We start from the raw sequence: 17,393 nt of genomic DNA, 5'->3' as shown, positions 1-17,393 counted from the left end.
ACAACACAACACCCTGTTGTTGTGCCTACTGATGCTTCTCAGTTTGGCTGCTTTATAATAGAAAGACATACAAGGGTAAGAGGCACGATTTAGACGGAATCAAAGACCATGCATTCTCATGTGAGAGAAAGCCGCAATGCCCATTGAGATGTGGACAGCATTGTCCAATCTCTACCAGAAAAAATACCAATGAGAACCGGAAGATGGTCCTGAAGGAGAAGCTGAAGAACATTAAGATGGGGAATGATAGTGCAGCTGGATATCTCACAAAGATTACCAATGTGAGAGATGAGTTGGCAGCGATTGGAGAGGCCATTCCATCCACTGAGTTGGTGCGTATTGCAGTGAATGGCCTCCCCGTTCATGGTTGAACTTTGCTGATGGGGTTTTGTGCACGTGAGACCCTTCCCACACGGGAGTTAGAGTATCTGGATCAGCCAGACCCTCAACAGCAGTTGAGTCAGTCGCAGGGATCCAGTGGGCAGGGATCAGGAGGATCCGGAGGTACATCTATGAGGATGTCAGGTCCATCAGTGAGCAGTGGCTCGCCGAGCCAGAGGGGTGTTGCTCCGGGCAACATGCAGAGCAATTCACTAGGGAGTCCACTGATGGACAGTTCACACGGTACCTCAGCTTCTACAGGTTCAGGTGCAGGCAGGAGGACAGCAGACAGACAGTCAGGAGTTCAGGCTACTGATGGTGATGAGGAGGAGGAGTTCATTCTCCTATGGGAGAAGCATGCTCAGGGAAGAGGAAGCCCAAGTGGCTTCAGGACACCCTGAGAGATGCCACATCTGTTGCTAAGCCGAAGAGGCCAGTCAGAGAGAGTAGACCACCTGAGAGGTTTTGTAGCTATATGGCGATGGTTACCAACATCCTGACTCTGAGCCTTCTAGCTATGAGGAGGCAGCTAGCCAGCAGGTCTGGAGAGAGGCCATGCAGGAGGAGTATTCTTCTATCATGAAGAATGATGTTTGGGAGGTGGTGCCGAGGCCTGAGGGCAAATCCGTGGTTACTTCCAGATGGCTTTACAAGGTAAAGCATGCTGCAGATGACAGCATTGAGAAATTCAAAGCGAGGTTTGTGGCTAGAGGGTTCTCCCAGGTAGAGGGAGTTGATTATGAGGAGACCTTCGCTCCCGTGGCTCGATATACTTCGATCCGCTCCATTATATCGATAGCAGCAGAGATGGGTTGGAAGATCCACCAGATGGATGTGAAGACCGCATTTCTCAATGGCTTCATACAGGAGGAGGGTGTACATTGAGCAGCCACAGGGCTTTGAGGTGCATGGGAAGGAGTCCCATGTGTGCAGATTGAAGAAGGCCCTTTATGGCCTGAAGCAAGCTCCCAGAGCTTGGTACTCCAGGATAGATGCATACTTGCAGGGGATGGGTTTCACAAAGAGTGAGGCAGATCCGAACCTTTACTTTATTGTGATTGGTGAGGAGCCTCTCATTCTGGTGCTGTATGTGGATGACTTGATCATTACAGGTGCAGAGAGACTCATAGAGCACTGCAAGAGAGATCTTGCGGCGGAGTTTGAGATGAAGGACATCGGCTTGATGCATTACTTTTTGGGTTTGGAGGTGTGGCAAGAGGAGGGCATTTCTTCCTGGGGCAGGGGAAGTATATTGTGGACATCCTTAGCAGATTCCACATGGAGGATTGTAGACCCATGTCGACACCGATGATCACCAACTGAAGAAGCTTCATGCTTCGGATTCCGAGTTGGTGGATCCCACATTGTACAGGCAGCTGATTGGTTCCTTGATGTATTTGGTCAACACTAGACCAGATATCTGTTTTGCAGTCAACACGATGAGTCAGTTTATGTGTGAGCCTAGGAAGGTTCACTGGGTGGCTTCAAAACACATTTTGCGGTACTTGCAGGGGACAGTGGATTATGGTCTGGACCTATGTCACACAGTTCGAGTTCGAGTTCGAGTTCGACAAGGATTAAGTTCGATTCGAGTTCGAATTCTCCGATCAGGTTCGAATGAGGTTCGGCATTAGGTTCGACTATAGATATTTTTCAATATATATATATATATATATATATATATATATTATTTATATATATATATCTCTTAATTGGGTCCAAGACCATGAGGAATGAGATTTAGAAGAGGAATCTCATGAAGGGTAGGAATTTTTTCCTATATCAGATTGTATTTATGAACCTAAGAATGAGAATTATAAGATCCCAATGGAAGGGATATTCAATTTTTGACATGCTTTGTGGGAAGATAGTGATAGTGGTGACAGGTTGAATGATGAGATGGCAACATTCCTCAATGTCAAAACTGTTGAAGGCAAACATGTATTCTTTAAAAATGTGAAGAGGGCAGAAATAGTACATGTATGATCTCATAAGAATATATTCTTGATTTAGAGGAAGGTTTGTTTGCTTTGTCACATTACCTTGCTGAGGCTGAGTTGGAAGTTAATGAAAATAAGACAATCAAGACTTTAAGTTCGACAATATTTCTATGCCAAAAGATGCATATGATCATGAGATGGAAAACATAGGGACAACACTTGATGAAGAGCATACAATGGAACCTGAAGTTGATGAATTTCTTTCATATTTGTTATCTCATTTTATCATATGACTTTACTAGTTCCAAAGTCCTTGTACAGTCAACTTACTCACAGCTCAACACTAACAGAAGAAACACAGCAGAACAAAGAACAAATAACAGTCAGGGAAATAGGAAACGAGAAAAGAGAGATCAGGGTAGTGCAACTCAACGCATTAAGATAACATCGAACAGCGGAATCATGGATAACAAAACAACGCTACCAGATTTGTCGAATAGCGAGAGCATGAATATTAATACAGTATTAATATTCATGCTCTCGCTGTTCGACAAATCTGGTAGCCGACGGCCCGAACCCTGTGACTTAGACCCCAAGCACCCAGCACCGTTAAAGGTGAACCACAACAAGGTTAATCAGGGACCCGCGGGCCGACAAGAAGTGACAATGGTCACAGTAGAAAAGCGGGGGCCCCAACTGCAGCCTTTCACTGTATAAAATTACGTTAAGAACAGACCCCAACCGCAACGTTTCATTGTATAACATTACGTTAAGATCGGACCGTAAAAGACTTCCACCGACATAATACATTGTGTAATCATCAATGCAGACCCGAAATTCTGAAGATTGGCTCCCGTAAGCGTAAGTTTTGAGCGCAGTGTGTACATACCTGTCGCCGGTCGGTAATGGGCAGTGGCACTGGGGCAGCAACTCACAATCCGGCAGGCCGCAGCAAGACAACGTCGCCACTCACGACTCACGATCCGGCAGGCCGCAGGCTCGCAGCAAGACCAGTCACTACTCACCACACTCAAGAAATTCACAATCGCGATTCACAGAATCACAGTCACTCAGCAACGACAAATGAAACCACTCGACAGCTTGTGCCAAATGCCTCCAACACCATGGTTTTTAAAGAAATTCTTGGCGGGAAGAGATGAATAAAACCGCGAATTTCTCATAAACAGGCAACTAAAACCGCTGAAAAAAAACCATCGAACCTAAAAAAACCCTTGAAATTCGCGTCAATCTGTTCAAGTTCGATTTCAGGTTCGTTTTTTTCAGGTTCGAAGAAGTTCGTTCAGGTTCGAACAGGTTCGGGTTCGATCAGGTTCGCCTTTCAGGTTCGGCGAACCTGAACGAATTTGAAAAAAAAATTTCGGGTTCGGCGAATTTCGAACCTGAAGCTTCAGGTTCGCCGAACCCTGTGACTTAGGTCTGGACTACAGGCAGGGAGATGGAGTGAGATTGGCAGGATACACTGATTCTGATTGGGCAGGTTGTGCTTCTGATAGGAAGAGCACTTCAGGGTGCTGTTTTGGGTTGGGTTCAGCAGTCGTGTCATGGTTCAGCCGGAAGCAGCAGTCAGTAGCACTGAGTTCAGCGGAAGCAGAGTATATGGCAGCCAGTCTAGCTAGTTGTGAGGCCATCTGGCTTCGCAAGATGTTGTTTGGCTTATTTGGTCAGCCGTTGAAACCTTCAGTGATTCACTGTGATAATCAGAGTTGCATTAAACTCACGGAGAATCCAGTATTTCATGATAGGTCAAAGCATATCGGGATCAGATATCATTTCATCAGAGACTATGTTCAGAAGGGAGCTGTGAAGCTTGAGTATATTTCCACTAATGAGCAGGTTGCAGATATTCTTACCAAAGCCTTACCACGGGGCAAGCATGTCTACTTCAGAGACAAGATGGGTGTGGTGAGGAACACCTTCCTCGGTAAGAGGGAGTGTTGAAATTTGGTACCGGAGGACAGGTGGTTCCCTAAGGCTTTGATCTTTGGCCTAGGGAAAAGTGTCCAAAAGAATTTAATTTTTCTCCTAAAGTAACTTTATAATTTTTTATAAAGTTAAATCTAATTTAAAAGTGACTTTAAGTGATAAAGTTACTAAGTCTAATTTTAAAGTGACTTTTATAAAGTCAATGAAAAATTAGAAAGGAAAAGTGACTTTGGAAATAAATGACTAAGTGGGTCTTTATTAAAGTGGGGTGAATTAAAAAATAGAAAGTGAGATTTAAATGAGCATTTAATCTCAGCCATTGATCTAAATCTATTTCAGCCATTGGATTTAGGGATCACCCAAAAGTCACTTAGGGTTGGGTTAAGGGAGGAAAAGGAGGAAAAGATCATTAATTCTTTCATGAGCAGATTGAGAGAAGGAGAGCAAGAGAGCAAGGGAGATTTCTGGGCGGTGTTACAGCAAAGCTGAAAGCGGTGTAACAGCAAAGCTGCAAGCGGAGTTGCAGCAAAGCTGAACGCAGAGTTACAGCAACGCTGAACGCAGAGTAACAGCAAAGCTGCACGCAGAGTTACAGCAACGCTGAACGCAGAGTAACAACAAAGCTGCACGCAGAGTTACAGCAACGCTGAACGCAGAGTAACAGCAAAGCTGCAAGCGGAGTTGCAGCAAAGCTGAACGCAGAGTTACAGCAACGCTGAACGCAGAGTAACAGCAAAGCTGAACGCAGAGTAACAGCAAAGCTGAAAGCGGTGTAACAGCAAAGCTGCAAGCGGAGTAACAGCAACAGCAACGGTGTAACAGCAACGGTGTAACAGTAGCTGAGAGCGGTGTAACAGCAACAGTGTTTCAGCAAGGCTGAGATAAGTTGTAAAAGTCTGTTTGTTGATTTTTTGCTGAACATTTCTCCTACTGTAAAAAGGCATTTTCCAGAAATAAAGAAGAGCTCTCAAACTGGTTTTCCCCAAGAGTTGTAGGGGGTTTTTCCAGGGTCACATTGACCAAAAATATCAGTGTTTAAATGTGTTTTAATGGCTGTTTATTACTGCTGATTTTTATTTCTGCAATTTCCAGCATTCTGTAAAATTTCCAGAATTTGTGTTTTCAGCAATATTTATTTTTTCCAGCTTGTTGAATGTATGGTTATGGGAAAGGGCATTTAACTATATGGGAGAAATAAGGAGAAACTGAAAACCGGGGTGGGAAAACAGAAATTTCTACATTTGACACTTGGCTTATTGCACGTTCATGAATTACTTGTATTATATTACCAAGTTGTTTTCTTCGAATTCATTTAAGTTATCCGAGTTAGATAGCAGTAAAATGGCACTTGATGTCAAGTGCTCTATTTGATTCCCGCAGACGATTACCATGTCTTTGTCTAACTTCAATTCATCGTTTTCTTTGTAAACTTTCCTTCTTTAACTTTTGTGTCAGATAGATTTTATTCTTATATTCTATGTGTCAATATGCCATATTTTAGACTAACTCTTGTATTTTCGCATAAACTGGGATCTCATTAAGCGAATTAGTTTCATCCACCCAAAGTCTCTAAATTTATATAGCTTTAACACGTCATCATTAGTCTAGTTATATTATAAATGTAAGAGTGAATATTATTTTAGACATGAAGGGTAGGAAATACCCCTTGAGGCTATTAAAGACCAGCCAAATAGTTGTTGATTTTAGGTAGCATCAGATGTGCTCTAGCTCCGAAATTTTGTGGAGGGGCTAGAACACATGAGATCTCCAAGACCCAAAAATCGTTTGGAGAAATTCCACTTGGATTATTGTGAGTTATTAAAATAATTAATATTTTTAATGGGGTTCCTAAGTCTAAACTTAGGAAAATAAAATTATTAATGAGTATTAATAAAAATATGGGTGAGAAGCTTCTAAGTGACGAGGATAAAGTCTAATTTAATCTTAGCCATTGATTAGGGACTTAATCTCGGCCTTTGATTCATCAACAGGAAAAGTATAAGAGGAGGCTTGAGGGTCAATTGGAGATACACCAAGTTGATCAATTAGCTCGATTTTTCTGGGGCGTGGTTTGCTGAGAAAATCGAACTAGTGATCTGAGTTGCACTGAGAGGGGCAGAAACAGATATTTGGATCAAAGAGGAAGTTCCGAGCCAAAGAGTACGTAGCAGAGTGGCAGCTTGAGCATCAGGGAGGCAGCGCAGAGGTCTACGCAGCCCAGGAGGGGCTCACGTAGAGCTGACGCAGGCCAGGAGGGTCTCTTGGAGTGGCAATGCAGAGGATTCGTAAGAAGTCCGAGATTTTGCTGGAGAAGCAAGGTTTTGAGCCGAGAGGGCTGTACAACAGTCTTCCTCCAGCAAATCAATCCAGCAGAAAGGGTGACGCAGTCTTCTGAAGACAAGACGTTGGCCCACGCAATGATTGCGTAGGGACTTCACAGTATCTGTCGGGAGGAGCTTGATTGCTCATTGGATCAGTTGTGACATGAGGAACGAGGTAAAACCCTCGTATGTATTTCTTGTCGCCGTGATTTCTCTGAAAGGTTAGCTGGTGGGAGAGGCAACCTGTTGTACTCAGATTCTGCTTGCTTAATAATACAAATCCTCTATCTGTTGCACCGGTTTTCCCACATTGGGTTTTTCTGGAGACATGTTGTTCAAAAATAACGGTGTCCCTTGTGTGTTTGTCTCATCTATTGTTTCAGTTTATGATTTGTATGTCAGTGTAGTCTGCAGTAGTCTTTTTCATCACCGTTTATAAATTAAATAACTTGTTGAATGAAATAACAAGTCGGAGATGCTAAACCAGTGACTGCAGTAGGATTTTTGTTTGTAAAGATTCAGAAATTTTCACAATAGCCTGAAGCAGGAGGACTTCTTCCTCAACGAATGCTTTTTTAACTGTTCTGTAGTCACTGGAACAGTTAGGGAACCAACAGAGTCAATGGTAAGTTCCATGTGGCTCTTCAAGATGAAGAATGTTGTGGATGGAAGCATTGAAAATTTCAAGGCAAAGTTTGTGGCTCTGATACCATGTGATATTTTACACACACGTGTACAGGGATACACATGATCGAGAAGTAGTGAATTGCTACATTCATTAAATGATGCAATCTATCCTAACTCCCAAACAACTAACTATTAACCACTTTATTACTGGCTACATTAGATGCCCTATTTTTACATCACTTTATTCGTGAGTATTTATTATTCATCGAAGTCCTATGTTCTATGTATGACAATTTTTTCCAGGGTTTTCTGTCTATTTACCAGGGCAAAGTGGTTGATCGGGTTAGCCATTGTGCCCTGTACCATAGGGATGTTTTAACTGCAGAAAAATTACTACAGCAGGGAAAAATTAGGGATGTTCTCAGTCTAACCATATCTTCCTGCACAGAATCAAAGCAGTTAACCGTTGAATGCAGTGTTGGATTGTGTATCTCCTCTCAGAGTTGTAGAGAGAAGATGAAGCAGATCTTCATCCTTACAGTGATTATAACGAGAGCATATCTTCATACTTTGAATCAGAGATAGATCAGATAGAAAAGAGAAGAGAGGTGCTGATCTGAGAAGAGAGGTGCTGGTCTTAAGTCCATTTTGGATGACATGCAGTTTGATTTGTGGCCTATATCTGCAGGTCGGAAAGGTAATTTTTCCTGGAGATCGTTCTTGCACATGCTAGGCATTCAGTTAAGCAGTCATGACCAGCATGGAGATACTATATTGCATACTTTGCTTCAGCAGTTATCTGTCTACAGATATGATTGCTTACCTTGGCCCAACGTGGAGTTATTCAAGCATTACATGGCAGGTTCTTGCAATTAGAAGGCGCATGCATAAACTGGTGTCATTTTCTATCTTTCAGAACCATGCACACAGCACACTCTCTTCATAATGAGGCTTTGTCATTTTTAGCATGAAGACAAATTGAGTGTAAGTCTTACTTTAGAGAGATGCCTTATCTCTCCCAGCACATAGAGAGTGTACAACAAGTAAGGGGATGAAAATGTTATTGTGAAGTACCCATCACGTAATGTGTGTTTTGAATGAAATTCAAACTGGGAAAATTAAAGGGTAAAAGGTACTTGGTTTATTACTCAAAATCCATAAAGAAAAAAGACCGATTAAGCCTATTTCACTCTCATTCCTTACAAGTGAAGCATTGAAACTTTAATTACATGAAATAAGCATCAATATATTGAAACTCTCCAAATGTAACATAAAGCTAAGGAACAGAAATAAGAACCTGTAGTTCCAGATGAAAAAAGGATGTTTGACATTGCTTCTACAGGTTGTGTGACAGCATTGAAATCATAAGCTCTGCAATGTGAATCTCAGACAAGCTTAGCTAATAAACATGACATTTGTAAGTATATTCATGGAAAATAATGAGAGTGAAATGCTATCATCTCTACTGTATCACATAATGATATGAACATAGAATAAGACTTGCACAAGTCAAAATGAAGACATCATTTGGGATCCCAATGTTGACTGTGACTTAGGAATAGAGACAGAGCATGATACAATATCGATTTCCTACGGAACTGGAAGCTGCTTTTGCAAGCATTTCAATCTTTGACTACGGTCTCTTGCATTATGCTTACAAAGTAATGATGAATAGAACAAAGCTTCTCAGTCAAAAAGGTCATTATCAATAATATACATTTAGTTGGTCCTTTTGCAAATTCAGGATCAAAATTGAATATTTGTTGTTGGAGCAAACAACGAGCTCAAACTTTATAACAAATATACCTTTTCATTAAGTGTGTCAGTGCTGATAATATGGCACATGACCAATGCGTAATTAAGTGTTCAGGTTAAATTGAGAAAATTAAACCACCAAAACAGCTCCGTACCACCATTAATAAGGTATTTGAGGCATAATGCATTCCAGAGACTATGATAGGTGAGTCTATATACAGGGATCCTACCTCAGGCTAGCGCCGTCATATAATTGTTGCAACATTAACATAATACAGTTTCGCATTCTCTTCACACTCTTGTGTATTTATAACGACTGTACATATAATCTAAAAATAAAAATTGCAATAGACAAATTTGGTTCAAAGCCTATCACTACAGTCAAAGACAATGCTAGAGTGGAATATCAAAAAAAATTCAAATAATACTTTTTTATATTCACATAAATATACTTACATCAGCAAATAAAATAACAAAGGCATAGGGGTATATACAAAGACATTTATATCCTCTTCTTCAATGCTACTAAAGCAAATATAAAGTCTGAAGAGGCATCAGGGTCAACATGTCCTCAAAGTTTGTGTGGAAGCACGAACACTCAAGAATTAAAAGAGACCCATTGCCCTCGCAAAGCCAAAGTTGGGCAATGAACCTCAAAATGAACTTGGGATGTATGAAGTAGACTCCCAATCGATGTAAGTTATGGCGATCTCAATCTTCCGCCCTCTAAACTAAGAAATGAAAATCCAATATGGTACTTTTACATGCAACAAAGACCATGGCCTTAGTCTTGCTAAGGTCACTAACTGCCTACAGTCACAAAGATTAGCAATGACATCTAACTACTTATGTGAACCCATGAGGGAGGATGCCAAGAGGATGACATTATCTGCATACAAACTAAGAGCAATCAAAAACTATAGTAGAAGGCAGCCATCATCTACATGTGTGCTCTCCTTGAAGTAAACAATTAGTTCATCAATAGAAGCACCAAGCAACATAGGCAACAAAGGGCATCATTGCTCAACCCTCAATGAGTCAAAAAGGTCATGAGGACTGCCAACCTACCAATAATAGTGTCAATAAGCCTCATGATAGATGTGATTAAAGAATTGAGGATGCCAATGTCATAACTCCTCTAAAACAAGATTGTGCCTCTCCAAATGTTTTGAGAGCCACACATTCAAGGCCATAGCATAAAGTTTAGCAAAAGTGTGCCCAGTCATAACAGCTCTACAATTGTTCAAATCTAAGCCCTTCCTTAATTTCAAAATGGCATGGGTGATGCTTCGGAACCATGAGAGGAATGCTCATGCAAACCACATGATTTGAAAGGTCAACAATATTCAAAGCAAGAGGTCCAATACCATGTTTGATAGATTCCACTTGGAATCCATCCCCATCTACAACATTACTACTGCTCATTTGTTGGGCTACTCTTTTAATGTCTTTGAGAATGAAAAGGTGGTGGGAAGTGGGAAGCATAGTTATAAGGATTGGAGGTTGGTTTGGCAATATAACGCATCTACCCAATACCATAATGCTTGATTAAGGATATGGGGTACTTAATTTTTTGCTTTTTTGATACAACTCAAAACTCTTTTCTGAGAACACCATCACCTGCAACTCCTTGACAGCCCTTCCAATGACATAAATTTTATTAAAAATGGAGTCATGATCATGAATATATGATCAATTGAATTTACCAATGTAAAACCCACAACATTTTGTCGATCATTGATGGAGTCAAACTTTTAACCTTTCGTTGACCCATGATGAAAATAAGAAAGGTAGACAGGTTCTCTTATATTGATAATTACTTGTGATATTCTTATGGACTTATTATTTTCTCTTTTTGTTCTTCTTTTATCTTTGTTTCATCAAGAAATCATCAATACAAAACACGAAGATCATCGACACCAGATGTAGGCACTCAGCTAGGGCTAAAACCCCTCTCTAGGGAAAACCCAATCAAACTCTTCCACTAGTAAATCAAATTGAGATAGACCAAGACCTTAGACCCAGAAGATCTTCCTCCTCCACCAAGTCAACCTTCCAAGATGATTCAGCAAACTCCAGTAGTCTCTTCTTGTTCAATAGCTTTAGCCCAACAACAATCCAGAATTTCGACCCCCAACTACTTTAGAATTTCGTCCAAGCTAAAATACTGCAATTTCAGCCCTTCTAGCAACCCAACAACTTCATACGTGTGAGACGAAGGGAGAGAAATTTCAATTTTTTTTTGCTTGACAAAGACTCCCTTCTCCTTTGTTGTTCTTTCCTTCTTCCTTAAATTTCACACACTTTTTCTTCTCCATCGACTGCAGATCGAACATGCTATGAATGTGCTCCAAATGAGGTCAAGTTGTTGCCTTTATATAGTGAATCTGTGAGGTCAAATTCCCTTGATGAGGCCGACTTGTCCTTCTTGAGGCAGACTTGGTGGAGGAGACCCAAAAGACCTATTTTACATTAAAATAAATTTCTTTTTTGATAGATGAAACCCAAGAAGGGTCTTTTACATGATGAAGAGGACTAGGACTCTTGACATAAACCCTAGAAGCTTACAATGGAGGCTTTGACCTAAAAACCATTGGCCCAAGCATGAAACCCATGCTTTAATAAGTGAATTTCTTTTATAATAATTTTTTCTTTCTTTCTTTTGACAAATACATTTCAAATACAATTATGAAGACCAACACTAGTTACATTTTTCAACACTCCCTCTTAACTAGGGAGGTATTCAGAATTACACATATACATAGGTACATGGAAGATTTCAAAATGATATACCCTATGAAGAGTTCAAAGCACACTCAATGCTACAGATTAGATACCTGAACAAGGTACTCTATTTGGGTGGGACTAAGGTGTACTCAAGCTTTAGCCACTCTAGGTGCCATGTGGCTTTTAAGCTCTAACACCAACCCAGAGATCTAGGTGTGTATCCAAGGTCAAAGCTCCATGAGCAACACCGCCATCCCTACTTAGGGATCTAGACATCAACACATAGGTTGGCCAGATGTCCTCCCAAGCATCTTGTTGCCACAAGATGTTTCATCTCTCCTTATCAACTAAATCAAATATATATATCCACCACTCCAAGCATGCTTCAAACGTTCAATCTTTTAATAGAGGGATCCTGCATAATTACAACCCCAATCAGTAATAAACCTTCAAGTATATATACAAGTAAACACAAACCTTTGGGTTCCTCAATCATTCTGATGCTACTTATATCGTCATCAAGTTATTCAAATACAACTTGTCGGAAGCTTTCTTCTTTCGTTTCTTTAGTAACACCAAAAATAGTATCAGTACTTCTCAAGTATTTCGCTTGCAACTTTATTTGTCGTACTTTCATTCATTCTTCGGTTTCATTCTTTCTTCAAGGTATTTACAATCACTGACATAATATGCCCTCCCTCTTAACTAGGGAAATATACTCTTTCTTTCATCCAAGCTCCCTCTCAACTTAGGGAGATCAACAACTTCCTTCTTTTAAAACATCAGAGAAACTTCAACCTTTCAAGGCTTCACTCTTTATCATGCCATCAAGGTCATTTTGATCATTCTTGTAGCTTCCTTCATCATGTTCATCATTATTATCATCTTTAATTATGAACATCTTCAACACCTTGAAGACCATGTACTTGCAAAACTTTAATAGCAAGTACAACCAAATACAAGTATATAGAAGAATGAATTTAACTATATCAAAATTATATCATTATAATGGAAGCGTCAAAACATTCAAACATTAGACATTAGATACCTAAACCTAGTTATAATCAACAAAGGTTATATCATTTTATATTCTAGATTTTAAGTTGCTAGGGTTTTGTCATAAACCCTAAACTCCATCTTCAAGACACAGCCTTAGATATCAACAATAACATCATAATACTATACCTCTAATGTTTCAACAATATCCTTTTTGAATTTATGTGTCAGACTCTACTAAGGTTTGTTGCAAACCCTAGATTTTATCATCAAAGAAAATAATATCATCATGTCCTAGAATATCAATTTCTACTAGGGTTTTATTACAAACCCTGGATTTCACAAACTAAAACATGAGTATCAATAATTAAGTTAGCATACTTGCATATACATATATATATATATATATATATATATATATGGATGCACTAGCATTTCACATCAATATCTACTACGTAAACCCAAGATACAAGCATCAATACATCGAGGTTAGATATACAACAATTTTCACCAGGCTAGGGTTTCAATCATAGGGACGAATATACACCTAGGGATTCATTCCTAGGATCTTACTTTAGTTATTACAAGGATTTTGTTCATAAAACCTAATTCACCAAACCCTAAAGAACTAGTGTTTCACTATATAACCTAGATAAAACAACAAACCCTAAAGAACTAGGGTTTTTACCATAACATTACCAAAACCTTAAACTTCCAAAGAATAGGAGTTCACTATATGTTCTAGACTTTATCAACAACCCCTAAGTAGACTAGGGTTAACATTGACATACACTTAGCATCAAGAGGCTAGGGTTTTACAGTGAACCCTAAAGGTTATGGTTTCACCAAAACAACAAGAGATAGTATGGTAGATTCAATCTAATGATTAATCACCCCACCAAGAATATTTGTGATTCAAAATCCTACACATAAGAGAGTTTGTAGTATAACAATAATTTCAAAAGAAAAAGATCATATTTTTTGTATAAAGAAAGCCTTGCAACAAATCTTGTAATTTGTGACATACCTCGACTTGTTATTTTTTTTTTTGCTAAAGCAAGAGACTTTCCTTCTATTTCAATAACCCAAAAGTATAGTTACAATAAGTACAAAAGGCCTGAAAAACTTAAGGCCTACGAAACCAACGAGATCGAACTAACAAGGATGAGACCCACCAAACCAACTAAAGGACAAGCTAATGATCAAATCATCCCCCGAAAACAAGAAGACCCAAGGTCAAAATCTGCAATACATCCCATGATTAACTTGCAAAGAGTGAACCGACACGCGACCCCACAAAGAAGACCCAAGGTCAAAGTTCGCGGTACCTCCCGTGATTAACTCGCAAAGAGTGAACAGACGCGCGATCCCACAAACAAGCCCGACGAGATCTGACCGTCGAATGCCCCCGCAAAAAAGGACGACGCTGAGAGATATCGGAGAGCCAAGATGCAAGGACTTTAAGGCGCAATCAAAGGCGGTATGAAGAGCATGACCCCTGCCACGTGGTGAGAGCTGAGTGGAATCGCTCTCAACGGGCCAAAACCACTTACCATTCTTGAGCCTTGCGATCAAAAGAAAACCACTTCTTGCCTGGTTTTCCGAATCAGAAGAAAAGAAGCGGGGAAAAATCGTCGTGGGAGCAGACCAGCCTTTCATCCTGCTAAAACTGGCAATAAAGCTCGCCGCCGAACCATTCTGTAACTGCAAATGAAACCCTGTGTCGCCATTCAACTGCAACTGAAACTCTGTGTCGCCATTCCAGGAACGAAGGAGATAAGTTTCTGTACCTCTCAAAAAGATATCCCCATGCAGAGAAAGCCCTATGACAAGGATCCGACCACCAAAACAAAAAAGAACAAGCATAAAGAGCTTTAATCATGTCCTGCCTCTCGTGCCCAACAGTCGAAAATTTATTTGTCCTCTCCGGCTTGAGCGTCGCAAAGGGCTTTTAGCCTGCTTGGAGGCATCTCCTGCCATTTCATTTCGATTTTGCATTCAGGATTTATCATAGCTTGGTTGGCTAGTAGATCTGCAAGTTTGTTGACCTTCCTCTAAACATGATTGAAGCTAACCGTTCTTAGACTTTGGAGATGTTTTTGGATTCTCTGGTACACTTGTATAAGTCTCCATTGTTTTGAGACTCTTTCAGGCATTGTTCCATAGCTGATTTTCTTGACTGCATTTATAGAAATCTCGGAGTTTGCTTCGATGAGAACATTTGAGCTGTGATTGAGTTTAAGAAGCTCTAGACATTGTTCCAAAGCCATTAATTCAGCCATGTTGTTGGTGGCTTGGCCTAAATGACAGTGGAAAGTAAAAATTATTTTTCCGTCCTCATCTTTTAACACACCTCCATAACCTGCTATCCCCGGGTTGCTTTTTGAAGCCCCATCAATGTTGCATTTCAGATAACCTTTTGGTGGAGGATGCCAGAACTCCTTTTCCTTTTCCAACATTTTTTCTTTTTTGCTCAGACCATTGAGGATGATCTCATGCATTCCCAGCTGCTTGAGAGTTCTCAATTCAAGTGCCGTGGGAGGATTCGAGGGATAATTGTGCACTGTGGTGGAAACGGTCTCCTTTATCTGCTTTAAGATCAATTCCATAAGGCAAAGAGGAGTAGTTTTTTCATCCTTGAAAATTCTTTTATTCCTTTCTTTCCAAGCATTCCAGATAATGAAGCTTGGTGTAAAGGTCCAGGCTAAATTAAGGATCTCATACTCTGAAAAGTTTTTTCTCCACTTGTTCAGGGTGTTGATAATGCTGCCTTTGTCTCTGTCTGTCTGTTGAAAAATGCTATTGAAAGAGTCCCACAACCAGGAGGTATAGGTGCAGTTATTGAGAATATGCTCCATAGTCTCCTCTTGAGCCTCACATAATTGGCATCTAGAAGGCCCCATCACCCCCCTCTTCTAAATGTTTTCCCAAGTTAATATTTTCTTGTGATGAACTAACCACATAAACAGTTTGATCTTCATCCATCCCTGGTGGCTCCAAAGTTTTTGCCAGGACTTAGCCAAAACGCAGGGATCTAGGTTAAGAGAAATTCTTTTAGCTTCCTTAATGTTGAAGATTCCTTCTTTGTTTTGGCCCCATCTTAACTGATCCTGCCCATCTGTAACCAAGATCTTCCTCTGTTCTAAAATGTTCATGAGTTCTTCTGATTTTTCTTTTAAGGGGTCGTCCGCTCTGCATTCTATAGTCCTCCAGCTTCTCCATTTCTCAGTGTCCTGAGGAAGATTCCAGAAGTCCCTAACTTTAATTAGTCCTTGGAAATCAGTTTCTTGCTTGATGCCCATAAAGTCCTCCCTTATCAACATAGGTTCTTGTTGCCATTTATCTTCCCAGAAGAGAGCCTGATCTCCTGCTCTGATTTCCCAGAAGCTGTTGTTTTGTACCAGGCTTCTGTTTTCCTAGGCTTTATTCCAGATGTGAGAGCCTTTTATGTTCCCTGACATTCTGATGAGATCACTCGTTTGCCAGGAGTTAGCATATTTCTCTTTCCAGGTTTTAGCCCATTGCGCCCCTGGTTCCTTAACCCATCTCCACCAGAGTTTGGCTCCTAAAACACTACTTACAATCTCCTGATCGTCTAGGCCTAGGCCTCCATGACTTTTGGGTTTGCAGATTTTATCCCAAGAAACAAGGGCCCATTTCTTTCTGGTTTCCTCCTTGCCCCAGAGAAAGTCTCTCTGAAGGTTCCTGAATTGCTGTAAGACTCCTTTGGGAGCTGGCAGGGCTGATAAAAAGAAAACAGGGATAGATTGAAGAACTGCCTTTGTTAAAATCAATCTGCCCACAAGGTTCAACGCTCTGTAAGTCCATCTTTTGATCTTGTCTTGCATCTTGTTGAGCACCGGTTCCCAGATACTTTTGTGCATTGGTTTATCTGTTAGGGGGATTCCCAAATATTTAGAGGGGAGGACCTCCCTTTGGAAGCCCAGAATTCTAGAGATGTTCCTTTGAATAGCAATGTTAGTGTTGAAGAAAAAAAATTTGATTTGGAGAGATTGACTTCCATACCTGAAGTCGAGGCAAAGTCATTTAAGATTTTTTTGTACGCTGTAGCTTCCTTGACTATGGGGATACCCTGCAGCATGGTGTCATCCACAAATTGCTGATGAGTCAAGGCTTGGCCGTTCTCCGTTAAATGTAGGCCCTTGATCTTTCCCAAGACTTTAGCCTTTTTAATGGTTCAGCCCAATCCTTCCATCAAGAGGATAAAAAGAAAGGGAGAGAGAGGGTCTCCCTGCCTGAGGCCTCTGGAAGGCGTGAAGATCTCTGAGGGCGAGCCATTCACCAGAATTGAAACGCTGGGTGAAGTAACCAAAGCCATAACCCATCTGATCTAGTCATGATCAAACCCAAAAGCAGAAAGGATCGTTTTGATGTAAGTCCATTTCACTTTGTCATACGCTTTTGCAATGTCTAATTGCGTGATCATACTGGCCTACCTTTTACTAGTGAGAGAATGAACAACCTCGTGGGCCTGAATAATATTATCCAGGATTTGCCTTCCTTCAACATAACCAGACTGTTCCCCAGATATCAAAGAAGGAAGAAGAGGTTTGAGTCTGTTGGCCAAGATCTTGGAAATAATTTTGTAAACAACATTGCATAAAGCAATAGGCTTGAACTTGTCAGGAGTTGGGGCTGAGTCCCGTTTGGGGATTAGGGAGATGAAGGAGTTGTTGAGGGC

At 40.5% G+C, this 17,393-nt stretch overlaps 1 protein-coding gene across 3 annotated transcripts in view; it reads right to left on the bottom strand.

Annotated features, from left to right (window-relative positions):
- Positions 1–17,393, bottom strand: part of AAE17 (acyl-activating enzyme 17) — a 351,148-nt gene that overhangs the window by 228,115 nt on the left and 105,640 nt on the right. The window contains exon 7 of one of the 3 annotated variants that reach the window (XM_089374866.1): positions 8,511–8,584. The exons of the other annotated variants lie outside the window; for them this stretch is intronic. Within the exon in view, the coding sequence (XP_089230992.1) occupies positions 8,511–8,584 (74 nt within the window). The remainder of the gene's footprint in view (positions 1–8,510; positions 8,585–17,393) is intronic. 3 annotated transcript variants of the gene reach the window in all.

This window comes from Pinus tabuliformis, chromosome 8, assembly GCF_031772625.1.
Source record: "Pinus tabuliformis cultivar Carrire ecotype Pingquan chromosome 8, CPIR1, whole genome shotgun sequence".
In the NCBI taxonomy this organism is placed as follows: domain Eukaryota; kingdom Viridiplantae; phylum Streptophyta; class Pinopsida; order Pinales; family Pinaceae; genus Pinus; species Pinus tabuliformis.
The sequence above is the reverse complement of the archived record's forward strand: the minus strand, read 5'-3'. Positions and strand labels throughout refer to the sequence as shown.